General features: G+C 36.3%; 3 protein-coding genes across 9 annotated transcripts; 1 reads left to right on the top strand and 2 right to left on the bottom strand.

Annotated features, from left to right (window-relative positions):
- Window positions 1–1068: 1068 nt before the first annotated feature.
- Window positions 1069–12943, bottom strand: LOC135582157 (serine/threonine protein phosphatase 2A regulatory subunit B''beta-like). Of its 3 annotated transcripts, none has more exons than XR_010492668.1 (14): window positions 12282–12943; window positions 10949–11197; window positions 10744–10849; window positions 10557–10656; window positions 8570–8675; window positions 8280–8370; window positions 5882–6023; window positions 4714–4861; window positions 4476–4585; window positions 2754–2910; window positions 2554–2679; window positions 2261–2448; window positions 1557–1641; window positions 1069–1465 (listed from the first exon to the last, which is right to left on the bottom strand). XR_010492668.1 is itself a non-coding variant. In XM_065133840.1 (13 exons), the coding sequence occupies exons 1-12, from the start codon at window positions 12429–12431 to the stop codon at window positions 2308–2310; spliced, it is 1626 nt and encodes a 541-aa protein (XP_064989912.1). In that variant the 5' UTR covers window positions 12432–12943; the 3' UTR covers window positions 1069–1465; window positions 2261–2307. The 3 variants fall into 3 exon arrangements, 1 of the variants encoding a protein (XP_064989912.1); XR_010492669.1 differs by having other exon boundaries at window positions 1594–1641; XM_065133840.1 differs by lacking the exon at window positions 1557–1641.
- A 554-nt stretch (window positions 12944–13497) lies between these two features.
- On the bottom strand, window positions 13498–20533 carry LOC135626510 (succinate--CoA ligase [ADP-forming] subunit beta, mitochondrial-like). 5 transcript variants are annotated; one of them, XM_065131872.1, is made up of 7 exons: window positions 20273–20525; window positions 18081–18191; window positions 17158–17269; window positions 14273–14339; window positions 14091–14168; window positions 13914–14004; window positions 13498–13816 (listed from the first exon to the last, which is right to left on the bottom strand). In XM_065131872.1, the coding sequence occupies exons 1-5, from the start codon at window positions 20372–20374 to the stop codon at window positions 14150–14152; spliced, it is 411 nt and encodes a 136-aa protein (XP_064987944.1). In that variant the 5' UTR covers window positions 20375–20525; the 3' UTR covers window positions 13498–13816; window positions 13914–14004; window positions 14091–14149. The 5 variants fall into 5 exon arrangements, with proteins under 5 accessions (XP_064987944.1, XP_064987946.1, XP_064987945.1 ...); XM_065131874.1 differs by lacking the exon at window positions 17158–17269 and having other exon boundaries at window positions 20273–20531; XM_065131873.1 differs by lacking the exon at window positions 13914–14004 and having other exon boundaries at window positions 13498–13846; window positions 20273–20526.
- A 125-nt stretch (window positions 20534–20658) lies between these two features.
- On the top strand, window positions 20659–25387 carry LOC135626509 (protein disulfide isomerase pTAC5, chloroplastic-like). The gene is made up of 6 exons (XM_065131871.1): window positions 20659–21295; window positions 23714–23809; window positions 23974–24066; window positions 24331–24574; window positions 24977–25014; window positions 25132–25387. The coding sequence occupies exons 1-6, from the start codon at window positions 20732–20734 to the stop codon at window positions 25231–25233; spliced, it is 1137 nt and encodes a 378-aa protein (XP_064987943.1). The 5' UTR covers window positions 20659–20731; the 3' UTR covers window positions 25234–25387.
- The last annotated feature ends 528 nt before the right edge of the window (window positions 25388–25915 follow it).

Here is a 25915-nt window from a genome sequence, read left to right as displayed (position 1 = left end):
AGAACTGTGACATTAATGGTGGCAAAAGTTTTCTGATTTAGATTACACATGTTATTTTTGGACTAATAAAATACATTCTTGAGGATTTGGAAAGCAGTGTCTATATCAATATCAAACCCAGTAAAGTAAAATAAGGTAAGTGAACATATTGGCCTCCTCTGTGTGGTGGGAGAGATGGAGTTGAGACTGGGAATTAACATTGTTTTTGCTTTTGCTTTGAAGAAACAAGATTGGCATCTTTGGACCCACATCATACTGTAGCTTTACAACAATAATATTATAAATCAATTCGATGGACTGTCTGTACTATGATGCCTTTCCATCTTCTTTCTATTGATGCCTTACAACAATAATATAAATCAATTCAATGGACACACATTAACCTTCCATATGGGTAAAAGTCTCATGCAGCGGATCCTACTTTTTTTTCTTTTTTTCTTTTGGTTTACATCTAATCTGAAAACCGGATCAAAAAAGATTTTTTTTATTTTTGGTTTACATCTAAGCAGGTGGATCATTGTTGTTGACTCTTCTCCTCTTACTATTGTTTCTAGTAATTTATTAGACTTGGGTAGAATTGGAATGTCCTAAGAAATATCGAGAATACTTTTCCATCTATTTAGCAAAAGATTAAGGAATCCAATCTTATGGAGCTGAAAGCCTCTTTGTCTTGCCTCAACTCCGAGGATGGATGAGACACTTGCTTAGTCTTAATAGATAGACTAAGCATGATCTTATTCTTGCTAAGTTTATCTCTTTTTACTTAATAAATATGTGCAAGGTTGGGAGGAATCCTAATAGATAGATTTGGATAGCAGAATAAATCTAAGTAAAATGGTTGATGTTACTCTTTTTTTAACTTGAGTAATCCTAATAGTAAATGGTTCATATCTTCCAACGATATGAAGTCCTTACCGACTTGAGAATTGCTATTTTTCATGATTGGTAAGTCTCATATATAGCAACAAACATGCCATAATAATACCATCTGGAGAAATACCAATAAAACTGCTATTGTTACTCCCAAAGAATTGTAGGAACAAAAATAAATTAGCGGAAAGAAATGGATAATGGAAAATCATATCCTTAGATTGGTAGGTACCCCATCTACAATGATGTGATCAACTGGAAAATTGGATTTTTCTTCTTTGAAGCAAACAAATGTCTCACCTTATGTACTAGGCATTACCGGATTTGAGCAACACACTCCCAGAATGCCCACCTACTAGCTTTCAATCACCATGAAAGCAAAAAAACCTTTGCAAGTCATGAAAACATACATTTACAACTAAACCTTCCTGATGAAATTGTAGAAGCTAAAATTTGGGCATGCTTCTCCAAATTTCCACCAGAGGAGAATATCTGTCTGATGCAAGCCTTTATCTGATACAATCTGTATAGATGCTCCAAGCAAGTCAGCTTCTGGGAAGCGTCCAGAATATCATCAAATGCTTCTGTCAGGCCCCTAAAGATGAAAATGACAAAGAGCTCAAACTAAATAAGCAATCAGATTATAAAATATAAAAAAAAAAAAAAATGCTGATGTGTATACATACATGTAAGCTACTGTTGATGAAAGAAAATGTTTTGTACCTACAATTCAGCAGATTAAGCTCAACTCTTCTGGAACATAGAACTAACCTACACGATAGGAACAAACGAGTCTCAACACTAATGAGAGTAGAAAATGGAGATAATCCACTTTTTCTGTTTTAAATGGATATTTTTGCAACAATATCAACTTTTGGTTAAGACTGGGTAAGTACAGTATTATGTGATACCATCCTAATCAATTATTCTGATCAATTCACACACATCAAAGAGATAATAACAGTTCATAATCTAACTCCAAAAATGAGATAATACGACATTATTTTGCTCAGGAATTCTTTCTCCCAAAAAAAATTGCATGCGTGGCCATCATACTATTTTTTCATATTTAGTTAATTCTCATGTTACAGCATTAAAAGACTTAACAAGAAAATGAAATCAGAAGATGATGCCATGGAATTATTTTATACGAGTGGGTATATGAACAATTCATGATTCAAATTTAATAAATTTCAAATATTCCATTAAAATCTGTCTCAGTAATTAATTGAAATTTATAGTTGACTGTAGCACTAATTTCTTCCTGCTAGCGACTGCAACTAATGGCTTTCTTGGATAAAAGTTGCACCATACAAATGGAACAATTAAAAAATTAGAATATCATGGCACCCCAAAAAATGAAAAATCAACAAAAGAAAGAGCTGCTCACCATAAATAATCTTTTCTTTTATTTTTGGTAATGAACCATAGATTGTATTAAAAGGGAGCCTCGAGTGATTCATCCCATATGTCTCCGCTTCCATTGGAGGCATCTTCACCATCTTCCTCCATAGACAGCCTAATATATTCTCTATGTGCAAAACGATCCCACTCAGTCAAAGTTGGATTTTCACGTTCCTACATGAACAATTACAAGCAGAACAAGTTACATTAGACTGATGAAGCATGTTCCTTGTGTTCAAGGAAGTTACTGTTGCTGACAAAGCAGAGAGATTCACTCACCTGTCGAATTAGAAATGGATCACGTGTTTCAAATGCCATGAATTTGTTGAGATTAAAGAGGATGTTAAAAATATTTCCTGAAAGTTTGCCGCCTTTCAAGTCATGCAGTGTAAAGTAGCTTTCATTCTGCAAGAAAAAATTGCCAATTTTAAATTTTTTCCCAATCTCATCCTATCCTACAAGTTGGGAGAGTTGGTCACCTCTGGACCAATCATATCAATCATCTGGCATAATATGTCCTCAAAGAGTACAGGTTCTTGTGCCATACATTCCATACGATGCAACTGTTCCTCATAGAAAAACTGCATCTCGTTGGCAGTTAAAATTCCATTACCATCCAAATCTATACACTTGAACCTGAAAATCAGTATATTCATAATAAATATTAAAACGAGAAAGGGAGAACAGTTCCAACCAAAGACTAACCAAACAAATTAATGTGACACTCAGAATTCTTCTATTTCATCATTCACATGGAACAACAATAGAGGTGCAGTAATGCCAGCTACTGTTTGCCATCAAACCACCATGAATTGTTAAAAAGGAGGCCAGAGTATAATCTCCAAAATAATGTAGAAAAATTAAGCAAGAAATTGACATTCAAGGGTATGCCATTACACCTACATTTACACGCCTAGGGCTGCCTGCAATGTGACATGTGCACTAAGGTGATCTTTTAACCAGTGGGCTATCATGTTTGTAAATAAGTCACAATCGAGCAAAATACTTAATAGCAAATCATGTATGACTCTAGTAATATGAATATGAAGAAGTTCCACTACAAGGTAAATTGTCACTTAAATGAATGTCCATAGCCAAGTATCCAACAAGGAGACATGAACCTGAAGAGAGAAAAAATGTGGTCTTATGTTATTATCATAAAATGGTCACATATTTAATGGGTTTAGGATATTAGAAACTCTTCTCTTGATAACAGATAATAACTGTCATGTTGGGAAAAACTGAAACAAATATAAAAATTTAGCAACAAAGATGAATAAGATTTAATTTGGTTGACAGTTAAGTTATGGACTGTTCCTTGGTGCCAGCATGAGATGATCAATTAATAATTATCTCCTAACCAAATAAATGACTTCTTCAACAAAAAATTATATAGACGTAGTGGCAGGTATATGTCAGACCAAAACATTGGGAAATTGGTTATCCATCTGGTATAAGACATTACAACACCTCAAAATGTTTGTCAGTTAAACATGAGTGCTCAGTCATCAACATATGAGAAGAGCCTAGACCAAAATACAACCTAACAAGAGCTTTCGAGGCAATCCAATATTCTTTCCCCAATGTTTCTTCTCTTAGTAGGAAATCTTCACTATCGCATGATCTGGACAAATGCTCAGATAAGAAAATGTCTGTATGTCTGTCAAAAGTTCTTAATCATCAACATATGATAAGAACCAAGACCAAAAGACACTCTTACATGGGATTGGAGGCGTGCCAATATTTCTTTCCTCAATTTGTTTCTAGTAGGAAATTCTCACTGATTCATGGTCAGCATGGGCATGTACATCAATAACATACCCACGACTTAAATAACACAAGGAGAGCCAGTTTAGTGACTTAAAGAAGCTGATTAGAGAAATATTGATAAACAAAAGTTTTGACTAAATACAGTTTTTTCTTATGACTCATGGTGATCTATAATGTGTAGTAGCGGATCTTCATGTTATTGTAAATAACCAAGTTTTCAAACTGTTACAAATTGACAACATGTCATAATGATCAGAAGACCTAGAATTATTAACCAGATCCATTATGTCACTAAAAAAAAAATCTTCCAAGGAAGTAAAGCCAAGGTGGAAGAAATTATGTTTAATCAGATAATATAATCATAAAAATCATGCATATCAAATATAAAGATTTATTATCATCAAAAGTTTGCACAGAATTGTCGCTATTACCAATACTCAAGGCTAGGCTCAGCTGATTTATCCTCCTCTGCTAGTATAAAATACACAAAATCTTCATACCCCATCTTCCCGTCAGCCTTGCTTTTAAATTTTCTGGGAACCTAGATGGCAATTAAAACACATTAAACATCACGAACAAAATCCAACAACAATGATCATTTGTACAACTCTTGACTATCGCATGTTATGCTAGACTCCCAGTATTTTGAAACAACAAATTGATGCAAACCTGTGAAAAGATCCTTTCAACAATTCTATAGGTTAGCGCATGGTTTCCATATCTGATTAGGTTCTCTTTATCAATCAAGAAATCATGATCTGTATCAAGCTCCCAAAACTTACAGTATATCACATAGAAGTGCTCGTACGAAAAGTACCTGCAGGTATAAACACTATCAGAACAATGCTATTCTCCACTGTAAAATGATCCTAATTACTTACACAATGTACAAATTTGTGAAACAATTATTATTAAATACCAATGGTTCATAATTGGTGGCACTAATTACCAAGACCAACAATCGAAGAATATCAGGCTGGCATATAACGCATAAAATAATTTCAAACATAATAGTATAAATGAGCTGGAATGCAACTGCATATTTAAGAATTATCATAATCAGTTTGCAATTACCATCAGGAAAAGGGTAAACCTGGTGTGTGAGGTTCTCATCAATAGGAAGTCACAATATATGCAACCTTACCCCTGTAACTAGGAAGGTTGTTTTCGTGACTAAAACCTTGGTCACCAGAAGGGACAACATTGTCAATGTACCAAAGCTCGACCTCATAGCCATTACCATGTGATGCAGCAATGTAAAAACAAGGGAGACAAAAATGCAATGAGTTCAAAAATGTGATTTTCGCTTTGGTTGACCAACTCCTCAGCTTCCAATTTAAAAGAAATATATAAGGCTTAGCATTCAGTTTATTATTTACCTTCTATCACGAATTGTCTATGCTATTTAAATATACTGAAACTAATGGAATTTTCAACATGCAAAACCAGTAGTTTTCATATCTGTATTGACCAAACCTGATCTTTCTCCTAAGAGCTAGTTTTAGCTTGAAAGTTTCGATAAAATTTTAAGCCTTCGTATGTACCAATAATACAAGGTTCTCCATAATCACTACTATTTTGAACAAATCTCAAAATCATCAAGTCTAGTCTTAATGAACACGCCAGAACAAAGGATTCCATTACAGACATTTTCACATTAAGCCCTACACCAACTAAGACTGGACATTGTCAGATACCATCATTTGCTAGATGCATAATAGAAATTGAAAATATAATAGCACCTACAGGCATTTATAATACAATATTATGTAAACTTGCAAATCATATCAAACAGATCTACAAGACATATATAAGAAGCACATCGGCAAAATGTCACCTCAAAACTTTGTTAATATCTTCTTCTTCTTCAGCATGTTGCATTGCAGCAATTAAATCTCCATGTTTCAGTTCTCTGAGGGTAAGTTGACCATTTCCAGATCTATTCATATAGTAAAAAATTCTGTATATGACAGTTTCAGCTGGCAAAAATGTTCCATTATCAAATGAATTAGAAAGAGATGCTTTCATGACGTTCAGGAAGTTTGAAAACCAAATATTAGATGACAACTACTGTTTGTAATTATCAACCTTGAATATGCAACACAAGGTGGGATTATCAATAAAATACATGAGCAACAGCCTAAGACAACTGAATCGTGATATGAAAGAAAAGGTGTTTGATGAGCATGATGATTATAAGATGTGATGAGAATCATAAACAGGATGAGTTTGACCTGCCATCAACACAACATGTGCCAAGAAACTACATGATATCCCATATATAGAAACATAAAGCCAAAAGTAGTCGAATTCTCACAGCTTTTTCTTCACACGTAGACAGTAAATGACAATTTGCTGAAGTGTAAATATCTTGCTGATTTTAAAATGATAACTACAGCAGCTAAACATACAATAGAAACTAAATCTTAAGTATTTAAATTATACACACAATAGAATAGGTCTAAAAAGAAATTATTTCAGCAAAATAAAATAGGAATCCACTCAACTATACAATTTTACTGCCAAGGACCATACATTGAAGACTGATATGGTCATCGATGTTGTGCAGATTAGGTAACTGATAACTCATCTCTCTTCTCTGTCACCTCCTTTCATATTTTATCATCACGTTGCACATGCAGTTCAATCAGAGAAGAAAGCCTGTTGGTTCATTCAAAGGCTTTTTGGTGCGTCCTAGTGTTCCTTAACTCTAAAAAGCCAGAAGAACATCTTCCTGTTCTTTCTAATCACAATTAATAGTTCTTTCAAATATTTTAACTATAAGATTCATTAACTGGATAGACTATCAAGCGCATGCCTTCCTACAGTCTCATTCAAATTGTATTGGACAGCTATGAAGAAAGAAAACATATGTTGTCTAGTATGTCAGGCTTCCTAGAGAAGATTATGCTCTATACATCACATGATAGGTGTAGCTCATCAAGTCAGAGAAGCATTTAGAGTTGATGAAAAGTATACCCCTTGTTTTGTCCATTAAGTACATAGGGACTCTTTGATGCATTCCCTGCATCGTGAGCTCCAATTCCAAGCCATGTTGGCCAAGGAATCATTGTCACCCAATCCCTCTAATTTTGCTACCTTAACAAGTAGGTATTAACTATTTGATGCTTAAACAATTCATAAAGAATATTACAGACCTCTACAAGTTATTAAGTGGTTACACTAGACTTTTTTAAAGGTTAGCCTCGTCAATAAAAGCCACGTTCTTGTTTTACTCACAAGAAGTCATACTTTTGATCACATGTTGATAACTATGCCATACATCACATAAGCACATTATATTGATAAATCCAGAACACTACAAAAAAGAATAACTACTAAATACTATTGTTGTCAAAACATATATCAATCACTCAATGCTGGTACGATACTATTCATTTTTAATTTTTAATTTATTTGACATTTAAATCCTTGCTACAAAGTCTCTTGAAGCCCGAGTGCAAAGCTTAAGTGCATACCTTTAAGGAAGAATGTTCAATTGGCTAATCTTCTCTCTTTTTTTTTTCAAAAAACAAAACATCTATCATTTCAGAACAAGTTTTTGCATCACATAGATCTCACAATCAGTAATGAAGACAATACTACTAGAAGATGTACAAAATTATTGAGATCTGCCCTCTAGACGCTGGGCCTTTAAAAAAATAACTTCAGACACACATTTAACGAATGCATCAATGAAGGATATGAGCAATATGTAAGGGAAAGGTCAAAATGTGAAAGATTGTCCTCAACAATTGAAACTTATAGAAAGTAATCCATTAATTTATGCATATTACTGGCACGTGGCAACTTAAATATCACAAAAACAGGCATATTTCAAGCATAAACCAATACGGTCAAATGATGGATGCCATTCGAATACAATCAACAAGACCATGTATTTTCAAAATGCATATAAGTATCACTTCGAGAGATCTTTGTCATTACAAGAGATATTCAAACAGACTGTCTTTTTGGTTATCTTTCAGATTACAACACAGCAAAACATAGTAATAAACAAATCAATTTTTTGTTTAACCATTCAGAGTACCATAATAGACCAATGACCATTTGGCATTTGAACTATTTATCTGCTACAAACAGCGTGTCATACATATACAAGTATATAATTTGTGAAACTAACATCATGGTATATCAGCCAACCAACTTATCCAATGTCAAACATAACAAGATACTTAATAGCATAGATTTATTTGTCATTAGTAAGAACTCACCATATCTTTCCTGAAATTCAGGTGTCCCCCGTAGGAACTCCAAACCCGGATGGGTTGCCAGAAGTTCGCGCAGGACTGGTTTAAAGTCCTCCTACAGAAATTTAGAGTAAATAGAAACATACAATTCAATATAAGAGTATTGAAATCCTAATATCAGTACTTGAAGAAATAACACTGTTCCATAATTAATGCACCATTGACCTTATACTTCAGTGACTATAATAAGTGTGCGAACAACTCCCTAAGAAATAGTTTTTTTAAGTGCTTTGGAAAAGATAAAGAAGACAAACCTGAGTGAGGTACTTGCGATCTGCTTGCTTCAAAATTGTAAATATTTGTGTAGCTATATCCTTTGTCATCATGTTGCCATTGACCCAATAAACGATAAATGCATCCCTAATATAGTATCAGAAATGACCAACTAATCAAAGTTGTGCGAGGAGTACCTCCAATGAGATAAGACAAACACAATAAGTAAATGGCTAAGCCTTTTTCTAAATAACCAATGAACCTACATGATGTAGAAGCGAGAAAATAGAAATGAAATAAATGGCTATAATCAAAGAGGGATGAGCCCAGTGGAATTATCTAATTACATAAAAAATAACCATGTTGTTGCCTGTCTTTGGTATCACACAAAGCATAAGGTGACTTGACCAGTGACCAACCAACAAAAAGCAATCTTGTATATGTCGCAGACGATATTAAGTTACTCAAGAAAAAGCTTCAAATGTACTGCATGTCAAGCAAACTGGTGTACCTAAACTCACACATGCAAATGCACCATGACAATGAATGCACTTTGCTCCAAGAAACTAAGGTTTAAAAGATACATTCACCAAATCTTTCTAACTCTGTTTTCACAAGGTCCAGCCCTCAAATATATATCACTAAAAACCCATAACTTCGAAAGGCCAAAACCAAACACTTTAAAACTTTCCTATCTATGGTCCAAGTCATATTAATGGTGGCCTAGTGCATGAGGCTAAAAGTTCTGAGAAATGTCCAAGGTGGTTTGCCATCGCCTTCCTCATAACAAAAATCTAAAACCAAATCCAAGTCCATCTGTAATAGAAGGAGCCATATCTAACCTACATAAGTCAATAAACAATTTGAATCAGGTAAGGACAAGGATAACAACCATCAACAAACTTAGAAACGGTGTGACCTGCTTACACAATTTAACTTGACACCTTGAACCCAATTAACCTATTAATGATGCAATTTATCAACATAGTATAACTAAATATGACATATTTGACAAATTTAACCTGAATAAGGGATTAATTCAGGTCAGTTAGGTTGACTACTGAGATAAGTAAGATTTATAGTTTAAATCCATAGAGTCCAAATGATCCTGCTAATTTCATCTCACATCAAGCTGAGTTTAGGATCAAATTAAGAATTGCCATCATAGTTGCATATACAACTAGCAATTCAAGTTCTTACACCCAAGTCACAGAAAAAGCAATCTTACTATGGGGCCAAGACACACAAAGTCACCATATTAGAATATTTTTATGATGGCTAGCAAGTAGCATGTGCAAGTATATTTCCAGATGTAAGGGCATCTGGGTATAGAGATATAAAATTTTATTTCATAAATATATGAAAGCCTAGTTATCCCCATACACTGAAGATGGAAAGTTTGACACAGACCTTCTAGCTGACCTAAAAGTTGAGTGTACAAATTACCTGACTCATCATCCAAAAAAGACCATCTAATAGACTTAAAATTTGCAATTTGCAGCCTGCAGTACTACTACAACAACAAAGCTGTAATATCCCAACAAACCTGCAGTACTAACGCTTACTAAATGGCAACATCACATTAAGTTATCAAATCAATGGCAGACTCTGGTTCTAAAAGAAATTCAGTTAAGATAGTAGTAGTTGTAGGCAATGAAGAGAATGAACCAATCCATGTTAGTTGTCGGACACTTGATACATTAGGCCTCTCATGATGAGGAGCAATGGTTGAAAACAAAGATCAATAGAAATGGGGTTTGTGTGGATGAAAGTTGTCAGGTGTCTCTACTAAGGAGCAACAACAAATATAATAAGCCTTTGAAAGGGATAAGACAAGTTCAGACAAATAATCAATGGACAATCAGCAGTTTTATCTTGAAGATCAAAAAAATGGAAATGAAAATCGAACAAATATATGCAACTAAATAACTAATACAAGTTTAAACAATGAAATGGAACAACTCAAGCTCCTAAAGAGCAAAGCATAGAACAGTGTGCTTTATAAATCTTGATTCTGATGAGCTATACCTTGTCACCATTCCAGTGCATTCCACATCAATCTTTCTAAAAAGAGAACTTGAAAGAAATGATGGCAACTTGCAGATTTCCTTCGTAACTGTTTTGAATTCTAAGAAGGAAAAAGTAATAATCTTTAGCCAGTTGATATGGAATATAACACACGATTATAAGTCTTACAACATTAGTGCATATTCACCTTGGATTTGTAGTCCATCCATGTTACCAAAGAAAAGATAATCAATTCTAGATAAGCATTGATCTTTCATTGCTTTTGGAGGTGGACGCCCATTTTGGAAATAGAACTGTGTTGACATCAGTCAGTTAAATCAGAAACCCATTAGCCACCTAGAGGAGATGTTTTGGTCTGAATAGAACAAAGAATTGGTCAGCAGTTAAAATACCTGAGGTATAACTTCTTTGACAGGTTCACTCACTAACTTTAATGGAGAACCAAATGGTGAAGGTCCAGCTCCTGAACTACGCTTCATAAAACGGGGAGATCCAGAAGTGCTTCTAGGTGAGAGAGGAGGTGCACTGCCGGCAGGAAACATGGACGGCAGTGAACTGTTAGTGGCAGCATTCGATGTACTAGAGCTGCCAGCAGCATTTAAAGGTGAACCTGATTTCACATCTTCAATCAATGACTTAACCTGAAATCAAAAAGAAAAACATTGGCAGGGCAAGCATAATTACTGGGCCTTATATCTGGATTTCAACCTAGGACATATTGCACTCTAGATGTTTTAAGAGTACAACTTATAAAGAAAACTGACATCGATCGACAAAGTGGAAGTCTTGTATAAAAATATAAGATAAAAATGATTTATATGCCACTGCTGCATGAGAAGCAAGCAAGACCTTCTTCTTCTTTGGGTATAATCTTAATAATCTAAATTATAATTTTATAAATAGGAAATTATGATGCATAAAAATTTTACTAGACATAATATCTTGATGTCATGTCTGAAATGAGTTATACCAATACAGGATACAACATAAAATATAAAACAAGAAAGCCATTTTTCCATGACAGACTGCCACAAATTCAAATCAAAACTAAAATGTAAGGAAAATAAGTTTTAAGTGCCCTTAAGAGATATGTTGTGTATCATAATTAACCACCCCTCAAATGATGTTGCCTTTAAGAGCATCCATCACGAAGAACAAAACCAAAATATGATTATATAATGAATTATACTTCAAATCTGAGTCTATAGGGAGCGGGAGCAACAGAGCACCATGCACAGGCAGAATGTAGTTAGCTTATTGTTTAGAAAAGCTAGGTCTTCAGAAAAGTTTCAGTTAACAAAAAAATGTAGAATTGATTCCAGATAATTCTAACAAAGAAAATATATAGACCTTTCTGCATTTCTGCTTAGGAGATCCGTCCCATTTTAGAAATTGAATATCTACAAAGATAATGAAACTTAATAAAGAATGCAGTTATTTCGAACGAAAATACTTAAATGCCCCTTCTAACACCACAAGAAATTAATAAGATAAATTTCAGAATCAAGGCTAAATCCTCCATGAAGCCAATTAAGCTAACCAATCTCCAGAAACAAGGAGACCGTCCTGAATAGATGACTAATTAAAGTTCTTCCAAAAGCGTCATCCACAACAAGAACGTCTACGATGCTATGCAGAAATGAAGCTTCCACCACTTCCTACTGATGAAACGAAGGGAAACATTTTCATTGACTGGCACAAAACAAATAACGAAAGAATACGTACCAATTTTCCCGTTTCTGGCAGCGAAAGCCACTGGAAATACAGCTCTTCAGCCATTTTAGGTCTCTCCTTGAGAGCCAAATGGGACAGCTCCGGAAGCTGCAGAAGCTCCGGGTCAAACGACGCCACGTACCTCACCGTATCCGAATCCATTCCAGCCAAGCCCTCTCCCTCAACAAAACGAGGAAAACCGACAAAAAGAATGCAAGAAACCCTAGCCCCCAAGTTCCCTTCACAAAAAGAATCAAAAAACTAAATCTTTCAATTCAAGATTCAAGGTGGACAAACCCTAGGTCCCCAAATCGGATCCTCTCCCTCCCTCCCCTTCCCTATCCGAACCAAAGAATCCAAACCCTTAACCCAGCCGTCGAATTGATCCAAGCAACCCAAGATTGGAAGCTGAAAGCCTGAAGAAGCTTCAGATCGACTAGGATCAGTGGGATCCTCCTGGTCTCCGGCTGCGGAGGTTCATGAAGCGAGATCGCCCTCGAAATCAGTCGCTCAGGAGGCCGCGCCCCATCGAAATCGGAGGAAAGTACGAGGATTTTATCGGGAATGAGATCGAATTCGGATCGCAGAATTCGCCGCCCTCGATAACCGAGTAGGGAAGAGGAAGAGGTGGCCTTAGGACCTCGGAAAGTCGAGAGAGAGAGAGGAGAGAGAAAAAAGAGAGGGGAATATTATGGCGATCGCATATTTATAGCATTGTTTGATTGATTGATATCATGGATCTGAGCCGTCCGATTAATGTGTTCTTGAGGTATTTGATCTATGGGCGATTGCCATTAAGAATGCCCCACATGGCCAACCCTTAATTAAGGTGGGCCATCAGCCGGGTGGGCCCGAGAACGCAAGGAATAAAAAGAAACTAACTTATACATCCTTGCAGTTTAAAAGTGACATATATGCCCCCTTTGACATTTAACATAAAAAAATTTCCTATTAATCGCTTTTAAATAATTATTGACATAAATCCATTTAAGATATATATATATATATATATATATAATATCAAAAAAAATTCGCTTAATTTACTTTCTGGCAATGCAGGTTTTAGGTTTGCCCTGGATACATATACATACATAAAACATAAAACTTAAATTTTGAAGGGACACATGCAATATTCACCATGCGTGGTGGAATTCCCTTACTCTTCCCTTCAAATATTCTCCATCTTAACAGTCGCTAGCGAGGAAAGAATTTTAGTAACACTTGTAAGTGAAAAGGCGATGCGTACATTTCATTATATTGATCATTCTGGTAATGAAAACAAGTATTAGCAACTTGGCATCAATATTGATCAAGTTGTTCCCAAGGAGAGTCATCAGAATCAAACGCATGCCTATTGAGTCGGACTAACAATGCACATCAGTAAGCGAAGTTTTTCCACGAGACAACATCACGTCGAGCATATCGTCGAACACCTTTCCGCCGAGCAACATGGGCGTATCAACAGAGGCTGTCAAGAGGGACTTGCCACATAATTTTGTTTTGGCCATATGTGGGCAAAGAGTGCAGTCACGTAGAAGCTTTCTTTCCTGGCGATGAAATGCAAATGGATTATTTCACTGCAAAGAGAAAAATTGCAAACAGCAAAAAACCGTCAAAGGAACATTATCAGGAGCCATCACTCACTGAATTACATGGCGCTGTTGGTCAGGTCCTCACAGCTCAGTGAAGCAAAATAATTTTATTTCAGAAAATTCATCTTTGTACGAGAAATTCACTGAACAGAAGAAGCAATAACTCAATCGGATTAGTGGGTTTTTTTTTTTAAAATAAGCAGGCATGATGACTGCCGTCGTTGTATACCTATTGAGCAGCAGCTTTCACTGCTTTTTCTGCTGCATCATCCAAGTCTTCTGCGGTGATCAAAGCCATTCCACTCTCCTATAAATAATGACTAGTAGGTTAATTTTATTTATCACGTGATTGTATGTAAAGACAAACAAAAACGATGGGAGAAAATGTAGCCAAAACTAGGCTGTGAATACCTTGAGAATTCTCTTGATCTACATTGGTGCCCTCCAGACGAACCACAACAGGAACTTTTAGTGAAACCTGTTAAACACGAGTCACAGGTCAATCATAATTGAGGATACTACACAGTAACAACAAAGTTCTATGCCAAACAATATGGTTACGTAAATCAAGCACTGAAGTAGCAATTTGTGAGAGACACAGTTACAAATAGAGATGGATATTCTCAGGCATTGTCAAAAGAAATAAACCCTATAATGTACTAACTAATCATTAAGTCAACGAGAACTACAAGATGGAGAACACCTTACCAAAAAACCCTTCAGCACCATCCTATCTTCTGGTTTGAACCAAAGAACCCTCACTAAAAATGGTTCCTTATCAAGAAGTACCTCCATCATTATTAGACTTCTTCCAAATCATTACTTGTGGATTTTCTCCCTGTCAAATTTATTATTTGCTTCATCTTTCTACATCATTCAAATTCCAAATCTGGTTCAAGTACCTATCTTCCAAGAATAATGTGTTGTTTCAATGACCCAAACTATTTTTCATCCAGATCACATGGAACGTTATTCAATTCCTGAACTCCTCCATAAAAATTTTCAGAAAATTATACAGCCAATCTTTTTTAAGTGTCTCATTTCTTTAAATTGTCATAATTAATTTGGCCACCACAGAGAGCCAAAATCCATGCAATACTATGCTCACCGTAATAAATTCATTTTTTTCATACCAATCTAGATGGTAAGCCTTGGTCACTTAGTTCACCACAAGTAGCTTATCCTTAAATGACTGGACACCACTTCATAATATATTTCTATCTTTGCAGTAAGAATAAAAATTAGTTACCCTTTCCAATTAATCACAAATTTTCAAAATATCAATTTATATTTCCTCTTCATCAAAATTGTTCTCCATATTAATGGAAAACCATCTAGCTTTATAAAGGATTTCAGAAAAGCTTATTTAAGGCAAAGAAATTAACAGAAAGTCAAACAATCAGTTGGCCCAAAATATCTAAGAGTTGTGTTGAAAATAAAAAGGTCTTTGGTCTTTCTAGGTGCTAACCTAGGGACTCCTTTTGTATTCAGCGCATACAAGTTTCTTAGGAGATTACTCTTGGAAATCATTGCCTTCCTTGATTATACCAAGACTCCTATACCCCTATAAATAGTGAAGCTTTTTAATGGATGAATCACTTCAGATTTGAATGAAAAGAATTGCATCTTCTCTCTTCTAGTCTCTCACTATCCTCTCTTGTTATCTTGCTCTCTTGTTTTCTCTCTACTTCTTCCTAATCCGTTTTGCATCAGTTTGGTATCAGAATCATCAAAAAACCCGCCATGTACTCCAATGGGTCCCGACTAGCAACAAAAGCTTCTATTAAAACTCACGAATCCTTGCACCTCCAATGTCAACCCATTGTGTATGGAGTTGGACTTTTGGACAATTGTTCTTACGGAATTAATTGACCACTTAGCTTTCGATACTTGGTATGTTTTGAAAACTTCACTAATACTTTTGTCAAAAAAAAATTGTATTGTTTCATTAAATCATGGTTTTCATCACTTCTCCCCTCGTTTCTCTCCCCTTTTTTTTCTATTTATCACTCTCTCTCTCCCCTTAACCTACAACTACCAAATTTAACCGACTGAAATTTGTCCAAAAACTATAAAACAAAAGGTGAGGAAAAAAAGTGTGAGAACCGTTTGAAACATTGCATTTCTACCTTGTGTATTGCAACAATTAACAACCTGCTGACTGAGAAACGAGGAAGCAGCGACGAGCGACGGCAACGATGAGCGACGACAGCGACAGTGGCAGCGGCGAGCAACGGTAGCGGCAGCAACAGCGGCAACGAGAAAGGGAGCGGGAGCGACAAGCAACGGGAGGCGCGAGTTGCGACAGCGACAACGTTTGCGAGCAACGGCAACGGGAGCAGGAGCGGCGAGCAGCGGGAGGCGCGAGCGGCGACAGCGGCAACGTTTGCGAGCGGCAACAGCAGCGAGCAGCGAGATCGAGATCGGGATCGGGATCGGGATCGGGATCGGGAGTGGCAGCGGGTTAGGGTTGGGTAAGGGTTATATCGGTTTAGTTGGTTCGATTGAACCAACTAACCAACCGAACCAGGACCGAACCAGACCTAAAATCCTGGTTCGGTCGCCTTGGTTTACCCAGGCGCTCGCCCGAAGCGCCCAGCGCCTGGGCTCGGGCGAGCGCCCAGGCGGCGCCTGTTTGAAGCGCGCCGCCTGGGAGATTAGCAAGGCGCTTGGGCCTCGCCTCGCCTCGCCCGAGGGCCTGAGCGCCTTTTTCAATCACTGGTTTTCAATCCCACTGTCATCCTCATTGTCATCATATTATATCCATTTATTCACATCTAGTTTACTCTTCAAATATGGAACCTCATTGTCATATTATTAATGCAAATAGAGAGCACATAAAATAAACCGTTACTTAATAAATCACATGATCTTCTTAAATCTACTAAAGGTGCATTTCCACAAGAATAAAACATGTCAAGATGGATAGTATTCTAACACTTTGCCCATGTGACAATCATTCCCTATATTTCCTGCGCCAGTTAACAATCAGAAACCTATTTTACCATATTGTTATATCATATCAAACAAAGTGATGTATGCATCAATCAAACTAACGCTAATCACATTCCTTACACGGAAGCTGAGTGGAAAGAATTGAAATATATTTTCAAGGCTTCAAATTATTTAATATGTGATTCCACCCATGAAGAGTAACAGTTGTGAATAGATGAATGTAGCATGTTGTCAAGTACAGTACAAAGACATGTATGAGGTTCCATACTTCAAGAGTAAACTAGATGTGAATAAATGGATATAATATGATGACAAAGGTAGAGAATAAATGCACCCCTTACCAGCAATATCAGCCACCTCCTCAGTTTTAACAATATGCACTCCACCCTTTAGTCCACTTTTGAAGGTCCCCAAGCCTCTCCCACCAGCAAGAATTTGGCTTTTTACTACAAACTGTAGCAACACCATCAAACCTCAATTATCTATGTTAGAGTGTAAAACACTCTAAAATACGCAACTCATAAATCATCAAAACATTTTTTTGAAATCTAGCCAAAAAGATCTTATGGAACTCGACATTTCACACCATACATAATCATACTTAGAAATCAGTTTCTAATATGTGTTCTAGCTATTTATAAATGAATCACTGATAAAATAATGCACATGACATGATATGTGTGATAGTCACACCAACTTTTATTAGTTGTAGTAAAATGTAATATGCTGAGTAAATAATTACCACTCACATAAATATCTGAACATATTAGCTTAATAGCTTCCAAGAGTTAATATCAAACTCCAGGAAAGAGAAAGAATAGGTTATTGTAACAGCAGCATTTAAATTTTTTATCAATATCAGATTGTGAAACTGTATTTCTGATCGATCTTATACCCTCATTGATGGAATTCTAGTTATATTTCCCATGCATATCAAACTCCAGGCAATAGAAAGAATAGGTTCTTGTGTAACAGCAGTATTTAAATTTCTGATCAATATCAGATTGTGAAACTGTATTTCTGATCAATCTTATACCCTCATTGATGGAATTTTATTTATATTTCCCATGCAAGGAGCATGAAACGATCATAACAACCATTAACATGATTTGTGATCTTTGTGTGTCAGATATACCTTTATAGATTTCCATTGAAACTTCATAGACACAAAAGCAACAGATCAAGTGACAAACCAAAATCTTTAAGAAATCTTGCAGAAAATGTGAAACTTAATCTAATGTTCTGGCTTAGACAAGAAGCACACCTCTTTCCCACTGGGAAATACAGATTTGATAGCCTCCTTCACTTCCTCAATGGATGAAGCTGCGACTCCCTTTGGTACATTTATGCCATACTTGCTCATCAATTCAGCACCCTGCTCCAGAAGCAATGACCTTTACGATTACACATTATGCGCCATGGTCATCCCCCAAGTCAATTAAGAGATTATATGTCAAACATTTAAAGCTCCAGAAATGTCATAGAATTCAATATAATCTTTATAAAAGAACACCCACAAAGAAGAAAGGGAAGATTTCAAAACTGATCTGTTGTAAGCAAATATACAATGATAACAACAACAAACAAAGCCCTAGAGTCCCCGACTATCTGGGGTCGCTTACATGGATATTTTCCCGCTCTTAAGATCCATAAAGAGTCACATCTTTAGTTAAGCTAAAAATATTTAAATCTTTAAATATAGTTTTTATTAATGTCTCTTTGTGCCTCCCTCCACCTCACCTCATATTAGTAATAATTTTACCTCTCCTCATACAAGTAATCGTATTTGCATGTCTCCTAACAACATATCCGTACTATCTTAAATAATTCTCACTTGTTTAATTTTCAATTGAAGAGACACCTAATTGTTCACAAATGAAACCATTTCTTTTCCTATCTTTCCTAGTAACTCGACACATTTACCTCAACATTCTCATCAAAGCAATACAATCATTTTGTATATATTATTTCTTAATTATCCATCACTTAAATTCTTAAAGCATTGATGGTCTAACAATTGGTTTATAAAATTTATTTTAATCTCAAATGTACCCAATGATCATACAAAGCTATTGATGGCCTTGTCATTATATCCGTTCTATTTTTACTTTATGAATAATTTCTTTATCGATCTCTCCGTCTTGTTGAATAATTGATTTCAAGATAATTAAACTTTTACTTAATTATTCATTCCTAATAATACTAGGATTGGATCTCATATATTCAATTTTAGTCTTACTTAATCCAAAACATTTATTTTAGGCTGTCTCCACAACTCAAGCCAAGAATTAATTCGATATAAAACTCTAAAAAGATCAATTCAATATAATCTTAAAAGAATAGAACACAAACAAAGAAAAATGAGAACAAAAAATCAATCCGTGTAGGCAACTCTGGAGAATCTAATAACAAGAAGTTCTTGCAAAATATTTAAAAATAATAATTATCCTTCCAATATGGTCTTAAAAAAAAGAGGAACGTCAACAAAGGAATAAAAGGTCTTAAAATAAAAGGAATCAGTCCGTTTAGGCAAATCTTGTCCATCTAATAACAAATATGTGACAACTTGGCACAATGGTAAAACTAATTAATTCCAAAGACCCAGACCAATCTTCTGCCACTTCCGGTTGTCCAATATAACCCAGAATCTAATCTTGGGATGGTGCATGTAAGGCTGTGCCTAATGATGATTCCATGGTGACATATCTCCAATCTCATCCAAGCATAGTTTTAGATCTTTCACCATGCTCAATACTATATCCACTCTTGATATTATTTATCACAACATGACTCGATAGGATAGTTGACCTATTAATTTAATCTGGATTACAATGCAAAAATGATAATGTCCAAACTAATGACAATATACTCATGAAGCCCTTAAAGACCAACTTTAAGTCCTCCGTTTTCGTTTTGAAACTAAACTGTTAATATTACATAACAATACTTGCAAAAATAAAAAATAACTATCCTTCCAATACGATCGTGAACAAAAAGAAAGCCAACAAAGAAGTACAGGAAGATGAAACAACTGATTTGTGTCGGCAAATCTTGAGTATCTAATAACAAACAAGACCCGTAAAAGTTTTAGAAAAGACTATCTAATATGATCTTGAAAGAAAAAAAAAAAACAAAGAAAAACAGGAACATGAAACAACGGATCCGTGTAGACAAATCTAGGTTACAATAAAAAATAATATCTTGAAAGAAACAAAAGAGCGCCAGCAAAGAACGGAAAGATCAAACAACAGATACGCGTATGCAAAATTTAAGTATCCAATATCAATCAAGACGTATAAAATTATAAAAAAGGATCATCCTTCCCATATTACACGCATTACACAAAACAATCAAATCTTTCTTCGCCATGTTCTTTGGATCAAAGAATAAGAAACAAAGAAACAACGCATCAGAAAGAAAGTGTCACCAAGTGACACGAGAACATCGGATCAAGACCTGGTACTCATGGACGTTGAGCCGCCGCAGTTGCTGCTTCTGCCACCTCCTAGCGAGGGCGAGAGACCCGGCGACGAGCTTCCCGATGGATCCCCTCACCATTCCTCCCTCCCGACTACGTCTCGACGCAACACTGGAATCCTAGAGTCAAATATTGCTACAACAGACAAGGAGGAGGAGCTGGAGGCGAACAAACCCTAATGCTCTTTCTTCACTGTTCATGCTTCCCTCTCCTCTCACTGTGGATCTTTATCGCTCAGAAAATTAAAATGCCCTTGACGTCATACGTATTTAATAGATTACGGTGTCTTTGATTATTTTTATTTTTAAATCAATAAGGATATATATATATATATATATATCTTAAATTGTATTCTTATAGATAGGATGATTTTTATTAGTTGAGTAAAAATATCCCCAGCGATACCGCTTCCCCGCCACTTCTCCCTCTCGACTTCGATGGCTTCGTCACTCCTACCGGGCCTCCACCGGCCTCCGGCCAAATCAAGCTTCCCCTTCCCATTCCAACCACGAAAATATCCCAGCCCTATCCCTAGGACTACCTCATCCCCAAGATCTCCCATCTTCGCCTCCCTTTCATCGTCCTCCTCTTCCTCCTGGGAGCGGGAAGAGCAGCGATGGCTTCGGGAGGAGCAGCGGTGGCTCAGGGAAGAGCAGCGCTGGCTACGGGAGGAGTCCCGGTGGGGTGCCGAGCGCGAGGCCCTCCTCCGCGAGATCGCCGCCCTCCGCCTCCAGATCGAGGCCCTGGAGCGAGACCAGCCCGAGCTCGAGGAAATGATCCTGGCGGCCCCGCAGAATGAGGGACGGTCCGGGGCCGCCCCGCCGCGGCCAGCGCTAGTGGAGGAGGCCCAGGTCAAGGAGATGGTTCTTGAGGAGGTAAGAGTTTCGGAAGCCGTGGTGGAGAGGAGAGAGGAGGTGGTGGTGGAGGAGAGGCAGCAGCAGCAAATCCGGCGGAAGACGCTTAGGAAGGGATCCGAGGGAGAGGACGTTCGAACCTTGCAGGTTCTCGCTGGAGTTCATTTCCTTTCTCTTCTTTCTTTTCTTCTTTTATCAATTATATTCGGATTGTGATGGAGATATTCTATTGTTTAGAATTATTAGAAATGCATTCACGATGATTCTGAGTCAAATTGGGATAGGGTTAACATATATCAGACACCAATTCGACCTAAAAGTTTAAGTTATTAGATTGTGGGCCAACTCAATATATATCATTAAACTCTCTCAACTTTACCAATGCGAGATTATTCTTTTACTCCTCTTTTCAATTTCTCCTCACGCATGAATAATTCCTAATAAAAATCTTACAAGTCTTTTGTGTATCATGAATGTTTGATTTGCATGCAATGCAATTTTGTCAAAGATATGACTTTCTTTTTCTAATTTTCCTCAAAAGACAGATTAGATCTCAGAATGTAGACAACATCTCAATCATAGTTAGAGCAGAATGCAACTTTTATGTATGTTATCACAGGAGAATAGGAGCAGATGACTGACGAGAGAGGAAGAAAAGGGTGTATATTTTTTTTGTAGAACCAGATATAAAGTCAGTATTCATCAAATTCAAGTTTTCATTGAGAATATTACTTTCCCAATTTGTTTATGACAGCTTATCTATCCTTTATTTATATTTAACTGTATCGAACCTTCTTCTATTAACTATGATTCTTGATTCGTATGGGGTTCAAGTTCGGGTTTGACGAAATGTTGATCCAATACCATCTTTTGGATGGAAGTTTTGGCAGATTAGAGAACTATTGCTAGGAAACAAGCGTAAAACTGAAAGATAAAAAAAAAAACCTTTTTTGCTTGTAAAGCTAAAGTGCTAACTATAAGACTTAAAACAACAAAATTGAAAATGTGTAAAGAGACAAATAAGCGCATAGAGTGCAGGTTGTCTTTGGACAACTCCTAGGTGCTCTTGGTAGTTAGCATATCACTGCCGGTTTCAGTCTCCTCCTCTCTTGTTGCTGGAAACTCCTCCTAAGGTTTAGAGAGTGAGCAATAGGGATTTACAACTTCTCATTAGTAGCTGGACGAGGCTTTAATGTAGAATTTTGGTTGCTAGAACTTGAGAAAGAAAAGGCTGCAGTTGGAGGCAGAATCCTTTTTAGAACTCCTCTTCTTGCAACTCTCGGTGCAAGATGAAACTAGGGTCAGATGTGGGACTTCTTAGCTGCTTTTTGGTTCTTCTTCTTGTTTCTGCTTTTTGGTTCTTCTTCTTATTTCTGCTAAAGGCCTCTTTAGAATCTATTAAGGCTGGTAACAACTCGGGAAAAGGTCTTTGCAAAAAAATGACTGTAGGTATGCAGAAGGGCTGCAAAACTTGCAAACTCCTTCCTCTCTTTCTCTCCTCTCTTCTTAACCCAGGGTGGTTGGCTTCTTAAGAAAGGGCATGACCTTGGATCTTTTGGGGATGCTTTAGATGGGGCTCTCCTCTCTCTTTTATAGCTGAGGTAAGGATGGAGTCATAGCAAAGTTAGGACTTGGAGAGTCCTAATACCGTTAGGACTTGGAGCTGGACCTATTATAGTTGGACCTGACCTCTTTAGATTTGATTGAGCTCGAGTTGAGTTCAGCTACATTGAATTTGAATTGGAGTTTTGAGTCAAAGTTGGGTTGATCTAAATTGCACTTCCATCGGAACTTGATTTAAGCTAAATTTAAGTGAGGCATGAGCTGACTTGAATCTAGTCTTTGAGCTTGAGATTGGCTTGGTTTTTGTTTGGTTTGATCAAGATTGAACTGGAGTCCAACTGGAACTCCAATTGGCTGAATCTGAGTTTTGGCTCAAACTATGCTAGATCATCCCTGATCAATTCATCACACCTTTTAAAACGTATAAGGTAGACCCACATACTAAGTGATCAATACAAATTAGTTTAACTCTTATCCAAAATATAAGATAAGCTTTTTATAATAGTCCTAAATCCTAATTGATTTTTAGAGTAGCCCATAAGCTTGAGTTGTTCAACTCAATCTATATAAATATAAATATTTATGTATTTATATATATAATGGCAGCACAATTTCTTACGAGTTACTATGAGTGAGTGTTTGCATATCACTATAAATGATTGTTTCAGTAGGTCCTTAGATGCACTTTATTGAGCACCTCTTAGTGAACATCAGAACCTTCATACCTTCATTGTGTCATGTATAGTTAATTGTTACTAAGAGAAGCAAACTAATGTCTATACCTTCTAGGATCCTTGGATAGCAGGAACATGCCCAAAGATTTGTTTAACCACAATCTCACGTATCCAGTAGCTAAATAGTGTTAGTGTATCATGTGATGTTAACATTGATAATGTGAAATTCTTGTTTGATGCATTTGGGTATAAGGGAATCATGAAACTGTTGTACAGGATTAATTTTGAAACAGTATAATATTTAACTCTTCTAAGCCTGATTAAGCAGGAAGCTTTGCAAAGCTTGGGGTTTTATTCAGGTGAGGAAGACATGGAGTTCTCATCCTTTTCAAGTGGGACAGAACGTGCAGTGAAAACTTGGCAGGTGAGTATTTAGTATCATTTTGATAATGGTAGCAGTAGGAACAATTGGTTGTATAAGAGAACTATGCATATTTAATCAATTTTGTGTACTTATAAACCTTTGCTAAATTAAATTAGTCTCATTCGATCCTTCGTTCATTTATGTTTGCTGATATTTTAATACAGGCCTCGTTAGGTGCTCTCGAAGATGGGATTATGACAACCGAGCTTCTTGAAACGTTATTTAGGGAGCAGGGTAAGGGGGGCACTGCCTTGAAGGTGAATGCTGTATGCATTTTTAAATTTTGTATCATCTTCAGTATGCATGACTGGTAGTTTTATTTCCAGATTCATCTGAATTTGATAGTTTCTCTTAACATTTAGTTGCCCAACTGAATAAGATTTGCTTCTGGATATGTGATAAGCTAACCTTGCCACAATAATTTGGTTCATGCTTTGAATTTCCAATTTGCTTTTCAATTTGCACTCCATTTCTCCACTTGGGTCGAGATCGTGACTACCCGAGTTATATTTGCCCCCCAGGATGATGCAAATGGAGCAATGTCCACATCTATAACAGAAATGACAGAGATTCAGCAGAAAGTAGTGAGAGAAAATGGTGATGCACAATTTGATGTTTCTCAACACAGAGTGTTTCTTCTGGGGGAAAACAGGTGGGAAGAACCATCAAGGCTCGTGGGTAGGGATAAACCACTTGACAGAAGGGAGACTGCATCTCTTACAAAGTGCGTCTCTTGCCGTGGGGAAGGCAAATTGATGTGCACAGGTATCTGAAAACAACTCCTATGTCCTCCTGAAGTCATTTTATACTAATTATTGCTGTTTTGTATCTTTTTATAGCATTTAAAACATATGCAACTTCAATATTGATTCTTTGAGTCTTTTCTGTCATTGTTGTGTTGTGCTGTAACTCTTCCATTACCATATCCATCTCTATTCTAATAATGATATTCATTCATACTGTTAAAGAAACCAAATTTCTACATCCAAAGTAATGTATTGACATACTGAATTCTTTTTGTCCTCCCTATGGGTCCCAGTTGGTTTATTCTCATAATAATTTTCCAAAACTATCCGTTTGGTTTTATTGCAACAATTTGGTCACTTTCTTGGTAAGACTATGATCCGTTTCAGTGAATTTTTCTTTATTTTTCCTCTTCTTTTGCAGAGTGTGACGGAACCGGCGAACCAAATATTGAACCACAGGTCTGATTGGTTTGATACTTTGATGTTTTATAGATTATGCTTACATTTATCTGATTATTTGTCTGCTCCTGCACTAACTGTTTAAACTTTTCTTGTTTTTCTTCTGGCCATCTTCAGTTTCTGGAGTGGGTTGGTGAAGGTACAAAGTGCCCATACTGTGAAGGATTAGGCTACACCATTTGTGATGTTTGTGAAGGTAGGACGACAGTGGAAGCGTAGCTATTTATGGAAACATTGGAGTTCCCCCCATGTTAGATGAAAGCTAATACATGATACGTACATGGGATTTTTTGCATGTATCCCTAAATTTCCCCAAAGTTGTAAATTAAGACAGGAAAAATGTGAAAACGCACGATGATTTATGTTTTTTCTAGTTTTAGAAGTTAGTCCATTAAGCATATTTAAATATGGATATAATTGTTGGACCGAAAATAAGTCATTCTAGATAATGGAGATATTATTGAATAATTAATAATATTTTTTATTATTTAAATTTGGGGAGACAATGGAGAGAGAGAAAATAGAGTTAGACGAGGATATTGAGGAGGCATAGTGAGAAGACAAAGGTGGAAGAGGAGGAGATGGGGGATAGTCAATAATAGGGTGGAAGCAATGGTTGAGGAGGAGAAGACTAAGTAAGGGAGAGGATGAGGAGGGAAAGGATATTTAATTAAATTAATTTAAAATTAGCTTAATTTGCTTAATTGGGGAAGTATTCAAAAGACATCAGTTGAATTGGGTTGGGTTTGGTTTATGTAATTTTTTTTTAATTATTAGTATTTATATTTTAAAAAAAAAAGTATTATTATTTTAAGTAAAGATGAATCGGAGGGCATCATCATCAAATAAAAAACAAATAATGAGAACGTTTTCTGATATATTTTTTGCTTTACTTTTGATA

This window comes from Musa acuminata, chromosome BXJ2-11 (assembly GCF_036884655.1).
Source record: "Musa acuminata AAA Group cultivar baxijiao chromosome BXJ2-11, Cavendish_Baxijiao_AAA, whole genome shotgun sequence".
NCBI lineage: Eukaryota > Viridiplantae > Streptophyta > Magnoliopsida > Zingiberales > Musaceae > Musa > Musa acuminata.
This window is presented reverse-complemented; position numbering and strand designations above follow the sequence as displayed.